At 50.6% G+C, this 19,423-nt stretch overlaps 1 protein-coding gene across 1 annotated transcript in view; it reads left to right on the top strand.

The window, feature by feature from the left end:
* Positions 1 to 19,423, top strand: part of PLXNA4 (plexin A4) — a 353,895-nt gene that overhangs the window by 7,566 nt on the left and 326,906 nt on the right. The window contains exon 2 of the mRNA XM_012659563.1: positions 10,873 to 11,055. Coding sequence (XP_012515017.1) covers positions 10,873 to 11,055 — 183 coding nt within the window. The remainder of the gene's footprint in view (positions 1 to 10,872; positions 11,056 to 19,423) is intronic.

Here is a 19,423-nt window from a genome sequence, read left to right as displayed (position 1 = left end):
TCTCAGCCAGTCCCAACTTGTGAGATGTCACTGGTGGGTCAACAGTGTCCCTTTGCTTTGAATTACACATTTTATCTTCAAGAAGGAGGTGATAAAATAGTATCCCTTTAATAAAGCATGTTGAGGCTCATAAGGAAAGAGAAATGCACAGACATTAATATTTAGGTTATTAAGTATGAAATGTCCAATTCCCTTCCATACTAAGTTTGACAGTTGCTATCTCTGACATTTCACTTTGACACTTCTTGTTTTATTTTTATCGTAAGGTACATCCTCACTCTTTCAAATGCAAGTTTTGGCTTGTGATTATCTTTCCAATCTTTTTTTAGAGCAATTTTTGGGAAACCATGGATAAGTCAAAAATTCATGTTATTTTCAAATATGAGTCCCGTCGTGGAACCAATGCAGCGCAGACAGCTTGAAATATTAACAACGTGTTTGGGAAGGATGTGGCTAATAATGAATTCACAGTACATTGATGGTTTGAGAAGTGATTTTAATCTTGAAAATGAGCCATGTGGCCGACCTGAAACCAAGCTGTAGTAGAAGCAAATCCATTTCAACCTATGTGTGAATTGGCAGCAAGGTTTGACGTAACTATTCCAACAATATTGGATCATTCGAAACAAATGGGCAAAATAAAGAAGCTGGATAGATGGGTACTGCATGAATTAAATGAGTGTCAGAAGAGAAATCGTCTCGACCTTGCCTTTCTTTGCTGTCACGACATAAAGGCAAACCATTTCTACACCATATTGTTTTGTGTGATGAAAAATGGATTGTTTTTGACAGTCGCCAAGTGTTCAGTGCAATGGTTGGATAAAAATGAAGTGCCGAAACATAGTCCAAAACCAGATACTCATCAAAAAAAGCTAATGGTGTCTATTTGATGGTTCAGCTCTGGTATTATCCACTACAGCTTCATGACTGTTGTGGACTGGCCAGTCCAGTACAGTGGATGTCTACTGCAACCAACTGGACAAAATGATGAGGATGCTTGTGATTAAGCAGCCAAGATTGGTCAATAGAGACAGGCCAATCCTCTTGCAAGACAAGGCTCGACCACATGTCAAACAAACAACGCTGCTCAAACTACGGAGGCTAGACTTAGAAACTCTCTGTCATCCACTGTATTCACCAGACATTGCACTAACTGGCTAGTACTTCTTCCAGGCTTTGGATCACTTCTTGCAAGGAAAAATATTCCATTCTCAACAAGCTGTGGAAAACACCTTTTGCAATTTCATCATTGCTGGCTCTGCAGGCTTCTTCTCTGCTGGCATAAACAAGCTACCGTTAAGATGGCAAAACTGTGTTTCTAGTTTAGGCGCATACTTTGATTAATTGTACTGCCTCTTGTTTGAAATGTAATAAGCCACACTTTTGATTCAAAATTGGACATTTCATATTTAATGACCTACAACTAATGATAGACACAGAGCACCTTATGTTTGCAGGACACCCAAACATTTTCATAGCACCATCTTGGATATCCTCTTCTGGTTATAATAAACACCAGATGTGACAGAAGGGACTTAACAATTTTGCTGTGATTTCATACTTACATTTCTTTTTTATCCACCAATACCTATTTTGAGAGATTTGGGCTGTGCCTAACCCAGATGTGACGATCTCGGCCCCTGGGACGTGTTCCTTTCACCTTCCCGTCTACCTGCCACCTGTTGTGAATGCTAAGTGAACACATTTGAAGGAGGGGATATGTTTGAGCCAGACCCTTCCTGCTGCTACCTTCAGGTGTCTCTTGGTTTTTGCGAGGAGGAAGGGAATGACTGCACATCAGCACCCCGCGCTTGTTTCTGTTCATCCACCAAGTTAGTGGAGCAGGAAAAAGAGACCAGGGAGAGAGCTGGTCTCCATTCTGCCTCTCAGTTTACATTTTTTTCCCCTAGTGGATCTAGCCCCTTTGCCGTCCACGCACATGAAATGCGATCAGCGGGAGAGAAGAAAGCCCCATCTTTCCCTGGTCTCGGTGTCATTACTGTGTCTCTGTCAGTGTTCCAAAATATAATGGGATTTGTTCGGCTGATTTATCCGGCATGCAAGGCGGCATTACCCAGCCTCACACGGGCCTGAGGAGCAAGAGAGGAGGACACGCGGCAACAAGAGTGGGGCTAATGAAATTTATTCCCACTAACAAGGGAATGACCTACCCTGTAATTCAGCCTGGCTAGCGGGCTGCCGCTTCCCAGCGCCCTCCAGAAAACACACAAACTTAATCGTCGTGGAGTTCCTCGCTTCAATTGCAGTTCTGGTGGTGGCTGAGGTTGTCTGTCTTGTCTGCTGTAGACTCTGGGAGGAGAGTGGGAACTTGGGACTGATGGGATGGTGGCATGGGATTTACCTGCTCTTGACAGGTGGCCACTGGGGTTCCCTGGAGCGAAGGTACCAAAGGATAGAGGCAGCATCCCAGTGGGTTTCGGTTGGTGCCATCACAATCCTGAGGAGCGTCCCTGGGATTTACCCCTGGTCCAGTTTTGGCTACTGTGGTTGCCATCTGCAGAGCCCTGTTTGTCTTGCTGGGCTGGTCCACAGCTCTGGCCTGTCTGGGCTGTCCCTGGGCCTTTGTGCATTCTCAGAGGGAGAAACATACAGCTCCCAGCAGCTCAGCTAATGAGGAGACGGTTGTGGGTCCAGCCCTAGGGTCCTGAGTTGGAGCTGCTCTTTGACTTCTGTGCACAGCAACCCTGTAGCAGGGGTACATTGCCGCAGCCTGGCCTGCAGAAAGTGTGCTTGGCTCAGTGCCTCTCTCCTGGGAAAACAGCTCAATTTAGTGGCATTACTAGAAGGCATTACTAGTTCCTTACTAGAAGGATAGCCTGTTATCATGATGAGTGAAAGGCTACTTAGATATCTGGTGGGATAGAGCCACAGATGGTCCCAAAGCACACACAGAAACTTCCAAATGAGTATTAAAAGAAGCATTGCTTTTAGCAAATGGCTTTCATTGTTCCATAGGTAGTTAGGTGCATCAATTTAGTGAATATTTGCATCAGAAGCCACACCCCCACAGACCTCCTAAAACACAATGACTATCTTGTTTTTTGGTCCACTCCCCTCCTTTCTGAGATGCCTTTAGCAAAGCTCTCCACTCTTGGGAACCTTGGCTATATGGTAGCCCCCTTATCCTCAGGGGATACATTCTAAGACCCCCACTGGATGTCTGAGACCATGTATAGTACTGAACCCTATATATACTATGTTTTTTCCTATGCATACGAACCTATGATAAAGTTCATACATTAGGCACAGTAAGAGATTAACAACTGATAATAAAATAGAACAATTATGACAATATGCAGTAATAAAAGCTATGTAAATGTGCTCTCTCTCTCTCTCTCAAAATATCATATTGTACTATACTCATCTATTTTCGGACTGTGGTTGACTTGAAACTGGGGTAACTGAGACCACAGAGTGCAAAACCAAGGATGGGGGAATTGGGCAGTTTTTGCAACCCTGAGATGCTTTTCACTAAGCCCCTTCAATAACATGCTTATCCAGCTAGCTTATTGTGGCTGTGTGGCTTGCTGGCAGTCCCTCTCTTTCTCTGTACGCATTCATTTTTCCCACTATCTCGTTGAAAAAGACACAGTAAAGAATCATTGAGATGATGCATTAGGAACTAGGTGTATGGGGTCTCGTTCCTCCCATTTCTGTCGCCTGTGCTCACAGCCGGGGTGCTGGGGCTGACCTTCACCTGTCATAGGACTTCTCCGGCTGGCTTTCCAGAGAGGGCAACCTCCTAGGGTCAGTGTGGGCCATGGCAGACCTTCAGGGGAGGGTTAGAAATCATAAAAGAGAAAGGAAAGTTTATGCAGGAGAGTAAAGCCATCAGAGGATTAAATAGTCAGAGTTTTTTGATTTCTTTCTTTGTTACAGAAATGATCACTCAAGCACATGGAAATATCTTGTAGAATAATAGACTTTCTTGTTAGCTAAACCAAAGCCTACTAGAGCCTCCCAAAGATGTTTCTACCCCCCTGAGGACCCTCTCTGCCCACCTCTGTCCCTGAGGGCGTATCGTGGCGGGGGCACACTCAGTCACCTCAAGGCGTAGGTGCATTTTATGCGTCAGACCCTGGTGTATTTATAAACACCTTAGGGGTCCACAGTCATATTTGAGATATGGTTCCCAATAAGTGGGTGATCATTATCTCCCTGTACTGCAAAGCTCTACGACTGGGGTCTGCATGTAGACATGAGCTATTACAGCTTATCTGATCAATATCTCCCGTTACAAAGAAATGCCACACGCGTAATTCACCGATTCCCCGTTGCCGGCGGAGGTCTGCTATGGTCAGCTCCTGGGGGGTGAGTGTGTGTGTGTGTGTGTGTGAGTGTGTGTAAGTGTAATTAATGGGAAGAAATTTAGGGCTGCTGAGCACGGAGAATCTAAAGACTTTGCTTTTCCACATCAGCAGGCAGCTCACGGGATTTCCTCCTTTTTTTCTCCTAACTTGTGTTTCTTTTCAAAACTTCAGCTCTCACTTTGCTGTGGGACAGATAGGCCCCAGGAGGGAGGAAGCCCAGCTAGGATGATCGGCCGTGGGCCTCCTTGAGAGGGGAGAGTTGGCTGCTTGCAGGTTTCTGGAGAGGGCAGAAGGGCAGGGTGCTCCCGCTGGACGGTGGGGACAGGAGTGAGATGGGGGCTCTTCCCCGAGCAGACTGCTGCTGCCCTCTGACCCGGAAAGAGGTTCCCTTTGAGGTCACCCTCAAGGAACCCCAGAGGAAGCCCTGCTTAGGATCAGCATTTTTCCTCTGGACTGGGAATTTGGGGTTTGGTACCTATTTTCTCAGCAACTTGATGGGTAACTAGGGGAGGCACTTTACTCTCCTGGCCTTAATGTCCTCTTTTGTGAAATAGGGCTGTCGGATTTTATGATGGCGAGTTATTTCCCTCATCTGAAATATGACATGTGAAAGAGGGGTGGCACACTGTTCTGTAAGACAGAGAACTTGGTCTTGAGCCCAAACCTCACCTCTTCCTCAAAGACGTGCCTGCTCTCCCCCACCCCCTCACACTTGGTGGCCCACCCACCTTACTCCTCAGGTATGTAACTGAAGCAGGGTGTGTGTGGCCTTGTCTAGTCATGGCCTGGGGCTGTCCCCACTAGGAAAGGGGCAGTTTTTTGGGACAGAAACTGAGACTTTTTCATCTTTATATTCTTAGGGTCTTTCCTAGTGCTTAGTGCTTAGTGCTTGCTCCTTCCTAAATGTTCTTAAGCAAGTTAATAAGTGAGCAAAAGCAAATAGCATTGTCTTCGTTTAGTGCTTCAGCTTCCTCTGCTTCCAATGGCCTTAAGGAATCAAAAGTTTTATGGAAAAAGGCCAGTCTAAAGGTCCAGTTGACCCCACCATGGGCGAGCTTGGCAGATCTCTGATGTCTTCTTATCCCATATCATGGACGGGAGGGTGACTTCCCAGCTTTGGAGGAACATGAGGCTGGGCGACAGTTTTCCATTCAGGAAGGGCAGGAGAGCTGGTTTGCCCCTAGATGTGAAGACCCCTCTCCTTGCTGGACCACAGGAGTTTCCCACAGATCTGAGCTTGTCTTCCATCCTGGGGGCAGAGATGACTGCTTCCAGCCCAGAGCAGCCGGCAGGTGCATCCGCGGCTGGAGGAGTTGGCTGCACTTGCCCATCTGCACTGGCTCGCTTGGGCTGCCTCTTGGGGGTCAGTTTGGGGTATTTGTAAACAGTGGCTGCCTGGGGTAAGAGGGCAGCCTGTGGCTGTGGAAGAGGCTGTGTCCCAGAGCTGGCTAATTGGCCCACAGGGGGCAGGACCTGCTGGCCTTTACCTCATTAGCACTGCATTTGGGCCACTGAGCTCTGGCTTAGTTCTGACCTTTCCGTAATAAGGGCTCAATGTGGGGTGTCTGCAGAGGTGGGGTGACTGAGGGCTGGGGCTGAAACAGCTCCTCTTGTCAGGGGAGGTGCTGGCTGGGGTCGGGGGTGATTTCAGGGTCAGGTGGCTCCCACCCCACCTCGCCACCTGCGGCCTTCAAGACGGAAGGGCGTCTGTGTCAGGGTGATAGTTGGTTCCTGAAGAGTATGTCATCAGTGCCTCAGGTCGGGGGCGATGCCGAAGAGGATCCAGGGGGGAACCCCCTGACTGTCTCCCAGGTCTGCCCTCCTGCCGCCCTTCTCAGGGAGTCTCCGCAGAGACCACGAGACACTCCTGGGGTCCTTGGGTGTCTGCTTTGCAGCTCTGGCCGGAGCCTGGGGACGCTGCTGGAGGAAGGATGCTGGCAGCAGTTAAGATCCCCTTTCCGTGGAGATGATAGAGCTGTTCAGAGTGCCAGTCTCTCTGCAGAGTGGGAGCAATTTCCCTGTAATTGGTAAAGTAACCGTAACTGCTCTGTCATTTGTATGTAGCGACTCGTAATTGCATGGTAACCTTTGCCGCTGTGCGCAAGGGAAGCGGTAAGCGATTAGATTGTAATTTGGAGTGTCAGCTCTGGCTCCCCGTGCCACTGCCACCCCTGCTGCTCGGCAGGCCCTGGGAGGACACCTCGGGGCTTCTCTGCATCCGGGTCCACTTCAGGGCCCTACTCCAGAGTGGGGACGCTTGTCCCATGCCATACTCTATAGAGTCCTCCATGGTGCGCTAGGCCAGTGCTTCTCAAACCTCAGCGAGAGTGGGTCAGTCGCCTGGAGGGGCGTGAAGGTGCAGACACCCGAGCCCACCCCAGACTTCCTGAGCCAGCAGGACTGGGGTTGGGGCTCCACAATTTGCATTTCTGATGAACAGCGCTCGATCTTCTGCATTGGAGACCGTTCCTCTGCTCCCTCATTCAGCCTCCTTGGCCAAATCCCTCTCCGGTTCTGAAGGATCTTTAGGAAGCACCACCTTTGCTATTTCATCTTGAGAACATTAGCCCCTTTAATCTTGATTACACCTCTGGGTAGATGCCGTGAATTTCTTCAAAGACGCTGAGACTCACCAATTGTCTGAATTGATAATGATGACAAACAGTAAGAGCTGCCACTCCCATAGCACTTACTAAGCGTCAGGTGTTGTTACATGTGTGTTAAATCATGTAGTCCTCACCACAGCGCTATACAGTAGGTACTATTATTATAATGCCCACACTGTAGGAGATAAACTGAGGCACAGAGAGGTTAAATGAGTTGCCCAAGGTCACACAGCATTACGTGGCAGAGCTGGGATTCAAACCTAGGCATTCTGGCTCTAGTTCAATACTGTTAGCCACTGTGAAACCCAGGCTTTCAGTTAGTCATCCATCCTTCCAGCATATATATATTAACCCGCTGTGCCAGGAACTAAGCTAAGGGTACAAAGATGCATAAAACATGGTTCCCGTCCTTGAGCTCATAGTCTCTGGAGTGCAGTGGATCACCCATTTTAATTTACACCCATGGATTCTGTGAGGATGTTAGAGGCAGCGGCAAGAATACATACTATCCTCCTGATAGGGGCCCAGAGGGTATGGCCCTGTCGAGGCTTCTAGGTCTGTCGACAGGGTTGCCGCATGGCAACCTTATTCCCGTCCCTTACTCCCCTCCCTTGTAAGAGTGGAGCTGTTCTCTAATAAACAAGCATTGTCCTGGTGGCCACAACTCACTCATGGCTATTTGTGGAGTGACGGGAGGCCAGCCCTGGGCCTGGGGCACGGCTGGGCTTCTGATTACAGCACAGTCCGGTCCTGGCTCCTCTGGCTGTGGCTCTAATCTCACTGTTAATGGGGCCCTGGGGGAGGTGCAGCCAGAGCCAGAGCAGACACTGTCCTCCTCCACCACCCAGGGTGCTCAGGCATCCGCACAACCCTCACCTGTCGAAGGTTTCGCCAATTAGCCTTCCCTTCCAGGGCCCGGGAGCTCTGGCATCTGCTCCCTGTGCCTCCACCTCCCGGGTCTGCAGGCCCTGGGGACCCTTCCTCCTCCTGCTTCGGGTACTGTAATGACCGTGTGGCTGCAGCTCAGACCCAGCAATGCACGCTGAAGTTGAGCGCCATGCTCTGGTCAGCGGCACGCTGGGGCCACTCCCTGCAGCCCTTCTACCCCTCTTCCTGGCAGGATTTCCACTAAAAAACTCTACATGGATGATCTTACATTGATGAAGTGCTTCCCGGTTCTGCTTACTCCTACGACCTTTCCTACTCCACAGCCAAGGGAAGTCAGGTTCAAAAAACAGCAGGAGCAAGTTGTGCAGTTGGGAAGCAGCTGAGCTGCCATTTGGACCCAAATCTGTGAATTTCCCCCACTGCTCCAGTGCTAAGAATGCCTCCCCCAACTTTGGGGAGACAGAGTAAGGCCACCTCCTGCCGTGGCTGGGGGATCGCGCCATCCTCGCACACCTGGACTGTGCTTGGCAAAGGCCTCAATCTCCCCTTCATCACCTGGGGCCCGTGCAGAGGGAGAAACAGAGCCACAGGGAGACTTGGGGGGAAAGCTGTCATCGTCCCAAATCTCACCTGGGTCTCTTGCTGTGTGAGGTGCCACAGAGGAAGGGACTCACAGGTCCCTGACTTTCTGGTAACTTAATGATGTGGTTGACCAAATGCTCACTCTCTTTTTGTAGGTGGCTGTTGATTTGCCTGTGTTTTGCCCAGCCAAGGGAAGGCTCCGTGGTCAGTAACCCTGACCACTCGGAAATGTAGTTCTGGTGGCTGCGAGGCCGGAAGCCTCCCCAGGTTAATGAGGCACGTGTTGGTGGCAGGGGTGGGGGCTGGGAAACATGGACTGCCTTGCTCCCTGCCTCAGCTTCCCCCTGTACAGTGTGGACGATCATTCAGCCTCATTTCCTTGGAAAATGGGTCATAATGGGAAAAATGCAAAGTTTGCTGATGGCAGAGGTCCCTGAACCACAGCTCAGGACCGAGAATGTCAGGGCTGCCTACTCTTCGTGAGCCAGAAGCAGGACATGCAAGGGCCGTGCGGATTCCCAGCACCTGGGGCTACCTCGGAAGGCCTGGCAGGTCGCCGTAGTTACGTCCAGCGGGAAAGAGCATCATCTTCCCTCTGCCTGGATTTTTCCTTCCTCTCTTCTGCCCTCCCTTTTGCTCTCTACCACCTGTCTTCTTTTCCTCATTTTAGGGAAGAATGATAAAGATCAGACTAGATCTTAAAAGCTCCCTCTGAAATTTGACTCCCATGGTTTTTTTAGGAGGAGGGGAAAGAGCTGTGTTTGGTCTGGGCTGTTGGACCAGACCACGCAGGAGGGGCTCGAGGCTATCAAAGGCGTGGAGTGGACATCTGCTCTGCACGTGGCCTGCTGGGGCTGCCCATACTCTGCCCCTCTCCACCCTGACTGCTGCCACCCTGGCAGGAAGGAGGGGAGATGTCAGTGAGAGGCTCAGGGCCCCCAGCACCCTCTCTCCCCTGGATGGACCTGGGAGGAGCCCCCAAGGCCAGGGGGCTCAGAGCTGGCTGGTTTCACGCGGCCCCACTGGCGAGGGCCTGCGGCTGTTCTCCAGATGCCTTTTCCTTTGGCTGGTTCCAAGCCTTTAAAAAAGTGACACCTCGTATTTTATTTCACTCCTTTCTCTGAAAAGTCCAGCAATGTTTATGGGCGTGAGCTCAACAGGCTTTATGGTAGCCCACAAAAAACAGGGATTGTTTCGCTTGTCTTTATAGAGTGGAAAGTAAAAGCACAGGAAAACGGAGTACGTCTTCTGAGACCACGCAGTTCCTCCAAGACACTAAAAAATCCAGTGTAAGTTCCCAGCACTGCAGAGAGGTCAGTGCCAGACCAAAGCTACTTGTGGAGAGGTCCCAGGGCTCCTTACTGGCCATCGGCCACTGTCGGGGCTTCACCACTCCCCAGGGCCACGGAACCTGGCTGAGACCCTCTGTCATGTGGGGGATCTGGGGGTCTGGTGTGAAAAAGGGAGAGATTCACCCAGAAATACAGTGGGGAAAATGGCCCCCAGGGCTTTTCCTGCTGGTTTCTGACTCCCAGAACTGTACTCCCTGGAGTCAGGGGCAAGAGCTGGGGCGGAGTGTCTCACAGGCTACCTAGAGAATATTCTCTTTATGGAATGCTAGTAGCCGTTCCCGTCCAAAGTGGCTTAGGGAATAACATGTTTGGGAAAGGCTGACATAAAGTTACACATATTTCTTCTTAAGAAGACTTCGTAGACCTTTCATGGAACTAATCATTATGACCCTCTTAGATGGTGTTAGCATGTTTCCCAGAACCTTGCCTGAGGAGCCCTTTTGTGTAGAGCGTCTCGGGGGGCTGGGGTTCCACAGATGACACTTTGGGAAAGGCTGGTGTAGGCATGGCAAGGCCAGGGCTGCCCCCTGTTGCTGTGTTCTAAAAGAAATAGGGAGCCTGAGATGGGGGTGGCGAAGTGCACGTCTGGGTCATTGAGTTCAATCCTGAACCTCCCATTCCTCCTCCCCTACCGTTTGTCTGTACACGCCCTGTTGTGATAGTTCTATTCATGTACAAATGCTTCTAGTTCTCTATTCTACACTTTTGAGTCCTTGTCTGTGTGTCTGCACAACTGTATGTGGGTAGATATGGAGACCACATCCCTTTCATGCCTGAGCAGCTCTGTCCGGAGCCCCCACCCCGGTGGCCATGAGGGGCCATCCCAGCTATCAAGATTGTGCCTGGCGGGCTTTGCAGAGGGGCAGGGAGCCAGGAGCGTGGTGAGAAGGGATGGGGATCCGTGTTTCTGCCATGGTCCTGCAGCTGCCTGCCCAGATGACTATTCACAGGTCACCTAGTTTCTCTGGAGCTGAGTTTTTAACATCATCAAGGAGGGATTTGTACCAGATGGTTCCTCTCTAAGGATTTTTCTAGTTCCTTAGTTCCCAGACTTAATACCTCTGCCAATCGCCCTGATGCTCCCTTCTAATTTTTCTGTTTTTACATTTTCAGCTCTTGACCATCGATGATAACTTCTGTGGCCTGGACATGAACGCCCCCCTGGGAGTGTCTGACATGGTGCGTGGCATTCCTGTCTTCACCGAGGACAGGGACCGCATGACTTCTGTCATCGCCTACGTCTACAAGAATCACTCTCTGGCCTTTGTGGGCACCAAAAGTGGCAAGCTGAAGAAGGTAGGAACGAGGTGCTGTCATTCTCCTTCTGGTTATCGTGAAGACGGTCTGTCCCCACTGGGATGGATATTATTTGGTGTTTTTTTCCTACTGTGGGCCTGTGGGCCGGTGGTCCGGGTTTGAGCTAAGGAGGGATGTGGCTGTTGAGGTCATGGTGATCACCTTGTCCTTTCTCTGCCTCTGTGCAGAGGTTTTGGGTGAGTGTGAGGATTCGCCTCTTCCCTAGAGCTGGTGTATACGTGGAAGGCATTAGCCCAGCCTGCTAGGTTGTTGGAAGTGGCTGGGTACTCTGTTCAACTTGGGCTTGTGCCCTAAGGCCAGGGCTTTGTTAGGTCTAGGTGGTCCGGGAAGGTGGGCAGGGGGAAGGGGCGTGCCTGTCCCCCTTGCTCCAGCCCTTCTGGCTGCTGTGTCATCTGGAATCCATTCAGGGAACAGATGGAGGAGAGCACAGGCCTGGTAGAGTCGCTAAAGGGGCTTAGAGCCAAGCTGCGAGGCAAGGAGAGCATGGGGATGTGCGAGCACAGAACTGCTTATGGTGGGGCAGAGCGCTGTGCGCTGGGGACCTGACCTTTCCTCCGGACGCTGGCTTGCTTCAGGGGTACGGGGTGATCTCGGCTCCATGTTGGGAGCATTCATCCATCCAGGAATGTTCTATTCTTGGGTTTCTCATCTCCAGGAGTTGGAGCTGGCCCCAGAGCATGCCCTCCTTGACTGAGTTAAAAGCTTTTCTGAGACAATAGGCAAGAGGTCCCGTTTCCTGCTGGCCAATAATTGCACTTCAGTCCCTTTCCAGGAAACACTGGTGATCCACGTGGAGCTCCTGTTTGCCTTGCTTAGGCTTCTCCTGGAGTTCTCTGGACCTTGTGTGATTCAGCCTGAGTCTGGAGGCACCGCCTGATCCAGACTGCGCCTTGATTCCTCCTTTCCCCTTGGCTGTATTTCTGGGTATTAGCTCTGGATGGTCAAGAGGAAACGTTCTTTGCATATTTAGAGGACTGTGCCTGTTTCGTCATCCTACTGTGTAAGAGCCCAGCACGTCATTTCTTTCTGCGATCCAGCATCTCTGTGGAGCAGTTGTGGGTCTGGAATGTGAGGATGTGGACAGCGAGAGGGGGAGCACAGTGTGTGTGAGTGCCATCGTGTGGGTCGTGTCTGGGACTGGCGAGCGTGGGTGCTGGGGAGATGCCGTGGCACTCTGCAAGGAGAATGCATGCAACCTGCCGTGCGCCTGGCACTGCCCAGCAAGAGGCAACCACCTAATTTGAGTGCTCTGCCTTCAGTGTCACAACTAAAAAATAATTTAACCATTGTCTACACATCTTTAAGAATTATATTGCCTAGTTTCCTGCCCTTTTGTGAAGCGTATAGTAAACATAACGGAACCTTTCCTTACTGCCTTGACTCTCTGTTGTGATGTTTGCTCACATACTGAACTGAGCTGGGTGGGCACCCAGAGAAGGCGCTGTGAGGTGTGGGCGTGTTGTCCCCACACAGCTGCTGCTTCTGATCTGCGCAGCCTTCCTGGTTCTTCCTCTGCGTACTTGGTCACTCTGAGGGGAGAAGTGCACGCACTTTCAGGCAGGGACCTTGTGGACATTTCCTTGGTTCCTCAGATGACACAGTTCTTCACTGGGATTCGATGAGTTTGCTTTGCTGGAACAGTGAATTCTAAATACCAAAGGCATGGCCGTGTACAAGTCATACAGTGCAACGTCTGTGACCTGCTTTGCCTGCTCCAGTGGGTGAATGAGCGCTATGGAGGGTGCGTAAGCAAGGCAGTATGGGGGGCTTTTGCCCTTCTCCAGTGGGCACAGTCTCAGTGCAATGGAGAAGTAACTTCCTCCACTGCCCTAAAAGATTCCCACCCACAGAATTTCCTGCCAGCTGCCAGAGGATCCTTCACTTGCGGACAAGACAGTAGTCCCTGGGTGAGGGTGTTTTCTTCCTTGTTATTGTCTGAGCTGGTTGGATGGTGAACGATGTCAGTAAAATGAACATTGAGAGTTCAATGCACGTAACAGGGCAGTTATTTTCTCTTGGGAAAAAAAAGACGTATTTCCTGGCCACGGCTGTATCATAAACCGAGACGGTCAACTTGGAATTGCATGCCGTTGGTCCGAGGGTGGGTTGAGGCAGACGGTGGCTGGCGCTTTGTCACCTGTGGAAGGCTGTCCCCAGGGAGGCCAGGTGCGGCACATCTCCACAAGTATAGGATGAAGACGGCCCAGCAGCCTGTACAAAGTGCTCAGAGACAGCCCTCCTGGGGCAGGCTGGTCGGCAGCAACAGGCAACACCCGACCAGGAGGCTGGGGCTTCATAAATCACTGGCCGGCATTTCCCGTCTTTGCCTTTGGTGGATTTATATAAGAACAGTTTTGTTTCAGCCTCCTGGGACAGGCCATCTAATTTCGAGAGCGGTGGTAGGGCCAGTGAGGCATAAGAATTTGAAAGGTAAGGGTGGAGGGGCCATGTAGGGGGAATGAGCCACCTCGGTCCCCCTGGGGAAAGCTGGGCCACTGGGGCAGCCAAACTTTCTGCTCCATGGGCTCGGAGTGGCAGCCTTTTAATAGTGTTGCTCCAGCCCAGCCCCCGCTCCTGCAGACTCAGCACGGCCAGCCCAGGCGGACAGTCTGAGTCGGGAAAGGAAGGCTGGGCTGCCCAGTCTGTTGTTTGAAATAATAAAAAGCAAAAGTGACCCGTTTATTTATTTTTTCTAAACAATAGAATTCCTGAGCATCCCTTGCTTATGAAGTACCACGCCCCTTTCCTTATAATAACTCTGACCTGCTGTTCCCAGAGGTTATCAGGACCACAGTCACCTTTTGGGCAGAAGCCCAGCCATGACAAACTGCGGGGCTGCAGGAGGACCGGAAGATTGGGCTGGAAGTTTCGTGAGTGCCTGAGGCTGGGGTGTGAGAATAATGGAAATCATACTGTAGCCGTAATTACAGAGCCGCCTTCTCTGAGCCCTGTAATAATCTTCCGTGTGTATCCAGGACCTTCCAGAGCTCTTTGCAATATGACGAAAGACTTGAAGTGGGGGTGAGGGTGGGAGGGAGGGGGCTTGGTGGTTTGCTGAGAATAAGGGGGTTTGCTATGGGTTTCAGGGACCTAGGAGCTAGACTGAGCTACCTGGAGGCTACCCTCAAAATTACTGACTTTTCATTTTGTTTGAAAGTTGTGGGTGCCAATCATTTGCAACCTTGCCTTTGATGACCATAATTTCACTCCTTTAGTGCACACATGACATGAGGCAGGGAGAAAGGAGGTGATGAAAGTACCAATTTGGATGTCTTTATGTTTTCTGATGTGTGTGCCTTATGGATGGTATTGGCAGCCTTTTCCCATGTGAGCGTTAAAGGTGTGTGTGGTTATGAAATGTGGCATATAAATTCTACAGTCATCAGGAGCTATCGAGGAACTTAGAAGTAACCTGCAGGCTGTTAAAATTTTAACTGTAAGTAAAAATCTTAAGGCAAATACCATCTTGACTTGCTTTAGGGTCAAGCAAACCTAAAACTTTTGACCCAAGTTGGGGTCATCGGGTCAGTGTTGTCTCACAAGGACACGATCGCTTTGCTTAAATATTTCTGCTGGGATCCTTTCTCTCGCTCTGTCTGCCTCTGCCTCCTGCTTACCTTTTACTAAGTGATCATTTTTATGGCTGCTTTTCCGCAGTGAATTACTGCCTGACGTTAGCAGGAGAGACTAATGTTCATTGTGCACCAACACATCATAAACTTCTACTTGAGGTGTGATTGCTTCTTTCGTTTTGTGATTGCATCCTTCCTGGGTGTTTTGCTAGGTTCAACTGTTTGCACCTAAGGGGTGGAGCACTCTGTGGATGTTGGCTAAGCAGAACTCTCAGCTATTAACCTGTTGCAGGACGTACACTCAGGTGTATGTGCACGTACCAATCCATACCAGCCTCTCTGCATAGGAATTGGGTATGTGTCTGCATGGAAAGTCAATAGGAGTAGATAACACAAAAATCCTTCTTATTGGGAATTGTTGTACAGATTAATTTAATCTTCACAATTTTTTTTCTTTAGCCTGTTTTAAAATTAATTTGCTTGTGTTCCCTAGGCCCTCTGCACGGGTCCACAAGGGGTGGTGTGAGATCACCTGGGCTCGAGTGCCGTTCTGAGCATTGCTTCTCAGGAACAAATGCTGTGTGTGTATGTGTGTGTGTGTGTGTGTGTCTGCAGTTCTGGAATCGCAAAGCAATATCAGATCAGAGAGTCCAGCCCCTGCTTTGCTGCTTCCTAAATGTATCTGAGAATTCTTTCTAGAATTCCTCTGGAAATTTAAATACACTTTAACTAAAAACACATTCATGCCCCATAAAGCCATCCCGATTGTGGAAGTATCAGGAAATCGAACAGAGATAACAGTGCTGGAACCCCGAATTGGCTAGGAACTTGTGATGAAGGCAGAGGGTCAGTGTATTTGAGACAGGGTTTGGTCGGGTAGCTCTGTTGTGCTATTTGTTTTTCAAACCTGAGCTGCCACAGGTTCCTGTGCAGTTAAACACAAGCAGAAAGGAAAAGAAATGTGGCAGGATCATTGTTGACCAATTTCCACTATGGGAAAAGGCCATCAAAGCATTTTTGTCTGACTGTTTTTGCTGTATTATTTCTGCATTTTCCACCTCTGGTTTTGCAAATATTAAGTCTGCCTAGATCTCAGCCTGTGGGTTCCAGGAAGGGGAGGCTGAGGTTGAAGGTGCTACAGGCAGAAGCGCCCACAGATGTACCAGCGGTGCCACCCTCCCTCCCCTGACTTCACGTCTGACCAGGGACAGGGACGTGGTGTTCTGTCGTTAGTCCTTGCAGTCTTCAGGCCAGTCTTGCCTGGTGCCAACCCATGCACTTCTCATGGCCCTTCCACCAACCTCCTCTCAATCTCTTCTGCTGTGTTTAAGTTTTTTTCCCCACGTCGTACCCAATAGATAAGGAAAGCAACTAGGCTGGTCGATGTCCTCTTGGACATATTTTATATTTTGGACCACTATTAAGCCCTCGCCCAACCATCCTTTGACTTAAGTGTGTCCCCGCTGGCTCTATTTTCTTACCCCTTCCTATTTCTCACTACTCTGCCCTTGGGCCCACCTACCTTCCCTGCCTGTCCCTGGGGGGATCTCAAGTGGTCACTCAGAGCTGACCTGAACAAGCACAGGGGGTGTCCTCACTGAAGTTCCTGCCGCAGCCAATAGCTGGGCACTGACACATTCTCCTCCTGAAACACACGTTGAGATCCCAGCAAGTGGTACCTCAGGAACACTTGTCATTCTGTTTTCCAAATGATCATCGCTCGTGCACATGATTTAAAGGGATTGTTTTACACGAGCTTTGCCAATTCAAGATTTATCGATACATGTGCCACTTTTTTGAATCATGTGTGTGTGTATATATATATTATATATACGCATTTGTGTAGAAAGATCCTGATCATAAATTAAAATGCAAAGACATTAAAATTGAAGAAAGTGCTGCAGAAACACCCCAAATCATAGAGCGCATTCAGTCAGCTGATACCAAATGTCAGACACACTGGAGGAATTTATCCGGTGACACATGCAATTGAAGCAAAATATTATGCTTTACGAGAACATATCATTAAAATGAAAACTAGCAGCATATCAGGAGTCTGGCCGTGTAACCAAGACAACAAAGATGGCAAAGGAGGAAAGACATGAGGTAGAGAGAAGAGGGCGGAGGCAGATGCAGAAGAGGAAGTGGCCCCCAGCTGCACACGGTCCCCTAGCTGCTGGGATCGCGCCTGCCGGACTCTGGATGGGAGGAGAATAGAATCTTGATGTGAGGACAGAGCAGGGGAAGGTCTTCATTGCTGCGATTGCTGTGACTTCCTCAGCCGCATTGGTGGGAAGATCATGGCAGTTGGACTGACTTCTGATTGGGAGTCTGCTTAGAGTCCCTGCTTGTTCTTAGGGGACTTCCTGTGAATGCAGCCACCGGGCTTGCCTCTTGGTGACGTCATGGTGCCTTCCCCAGCAGCTTTGGCTTCTCATAAAAGCCTCCCTAGTGACTTTTAAAAAGAGCTCTCTCAGGTGTTCCACATTCACTCCATACCTTCTGTCCTGGCCCAGAGGACACAGGTGTATTAGTGACCCATTGCTATATACAAACTGCCCAAACAGAGGCATAGAACAACGTTTGTTATCTACGATTTCTGTGGGTCAGGAACCTGGGCATGGCTGAGCTGGGTCCTCTGGCTTAGGGCTGCTCGCAGGCCACCTCAAAAGTGTGGGCTAGGGCTGCAGTCCTCCCCAGCCTCAGTCCCTCAGGCCAGAATGCGGGCATCCAACTCCAAGGATCCTCCCCTGGCTGTGGGCAAGCCTCGGTCCTCACTGGCAGTATCAGCTCTCTGCCACATGGGCCCCTCTGTGAGGGCTACTGCCATGACAGTACGACATGGCAGCTGGCTTCTCTGAGAGCTGAGGGGGGAGAGACACAAGAGGGAGCAAGTAAGACGAAAGCCATCGTCTTTTGGAACCTAATTTCAGAAGTGACACCCATCCCTTTGCTGCATTTTTTGTGTTAGGAGGCAGCACTTGGTCCAGCTGACACTCCAGGGAGGGCTCCACAAGGGCGTGAATGCCAGGAAGGAGGTGGGACCTTTGGAGGCCCATAGAGGCTGCCGGCCACACGAGGGCTTTGTTTCTGGGCCATTGAACCAGTGCTTTTCAACTTCAAGTTCACTTTTAGTGGTGTGGAAAAGGGCACCGCCTTGGTGGGGAATACCGGCCCAAGCATAGCGTCCTGTCTTCCGGCTTCTGAGGCTCTGGCTGTGCAGACAGGTTAGAGAATCCAAGGGGAGGGAAAGCAGCTGCCACACCTTGGCACCGAGGGGAGGAGCCTTTGGCACCTAGGAGGCTGGGAGTCAGGCAGGCCCTGCCAGGGCTCCATTAATCTAGGTGGACGCTGGTGCTTGACGGTGGTCGGGAGAGACTCAGATGTGGAATCCTTAACCGCTGAGAAGTCTGCGTGCACGGCAGGGAGAACCTGCGCCTCCTGACTTCGGCCTCTGCGGGAGGCACCTGTCGCCATAGGAAGGGGTCGTTTTCCTAGTGATTGGGGCTGGCAGAAGAAGGGATATTTTGAACAGTTTGTAGAACCAGGCGTCGTTCTGGGTGTTGTGCGTGCATCATTGCATACCCCGATTACCATATGTAATGCTCAACATTTCCTTTTGGGGTAAACATTACAGCCTCCATTTCACCCATGAGGAAGGGGGTCAACTCCCCAGAGGTCACATGATCTAATCTAAGGCTGGCTCCTTTACAGTAACGTCACGGACTCTACCAGAGGCCTTGCTCTCGGGCTGTAGGGTAAGTCACCTCCACGACTGTGAGAGGAGGTGGCCACCCGACCTCTGGTGCCTTGCCAGGTGCCTATGGGCCAGAACCTTCCTTCATCCCCTCTGTCCCCGCCCTGGCTCGAGGCCTTGAGGTTCACGCTGGGAGGTTGTAACAGATTGTCCTGTCTCTAGGTGCTCCCCTCTTTAATGCATCCTATAAAGTATGACAGATTCCTCTTCCTAAAGCAGCTCCAATCCTCTCAGCCTTGTAGTTAAGAAAAGCAAAACTGAACTTGTCTCACCCACCCTTCCGAGGCCCCATGCCTGCAGGCCTGCCACGTGGAAGTGGCCTCAACACGCTGAGGACACAGGTCCCAGATCAGCCCTTCAGCCCCGCAGGCTGCAGCCGTGGCCTTCAGGCCTTCATGGTTGAGTCCTCAAGGGCCCTGGCTAAATTTAAATACCAAGGAAGAGGCTCCACCTGAGAAACAATGGGATTCCCACCTCCGCGGCTGCTCGCGCATCACCAGCCTCCCCGAACGGGCGATTTTCCTCTCAAGGAGCAATTACGCCGAGCTCCGATCGCAGCAGAGCGGGAGGTGGCCGTGGGGAGGGCGGATGTTTTCCACTTTCCAGTGACCTGCCATCTAGGACAGGCTGGGGCCTTTCTTTGTCTTTCGCTTTCTCACTAGAATTCTCCCTCCCAGCAGCCTGGGCTCTGGATTATTTTTCATGGTGCAGGTCACCCGGGTCCCTGTCTTTTCTCATGGGAAGGTGGCTGCTTCCACTCAGTGAGAGGCCACAACTGCACTACAAGCCCTCTGGGGCAGAGGCCTAATCCTGCCACCTCCTCGTGACTCCCGGTTGTCTGGAGTGCCGGCCCCCTTCGGCACACCCAGCCTTCCTTTTCTCTCTAAATGCCGAGCCCTCGGACCCCAGCTTCCCAGCTCTTCTCTGGATCCTTTACCTGCTTTCCTCACTTTTACCCTCTCAGCTCTTGCTCTTCCCTTCCTGCATCGTGTAGTATTGTGCTTTTTTTTTTTTTTTT

This window comes from Propithecus coquereli, unplaced genomic scaffold (assembly GCF_000956105.1).
Source record: "Propithecus coquereli isolate 6110/MARCELLA unplaced genomic scaffold, Pcoq_1.0 Scaffold620, whole genome shotgun sequence".
NCBI classification, from domain to species: Eukaryota; Metazoa; Chordata; class Mammalia; order Primates; family Indriidae; genus Propithecus; species Propithecus coquereli.
This window is presented reverse-complemented; position numbering and strand designations above follow the sequence as displayed.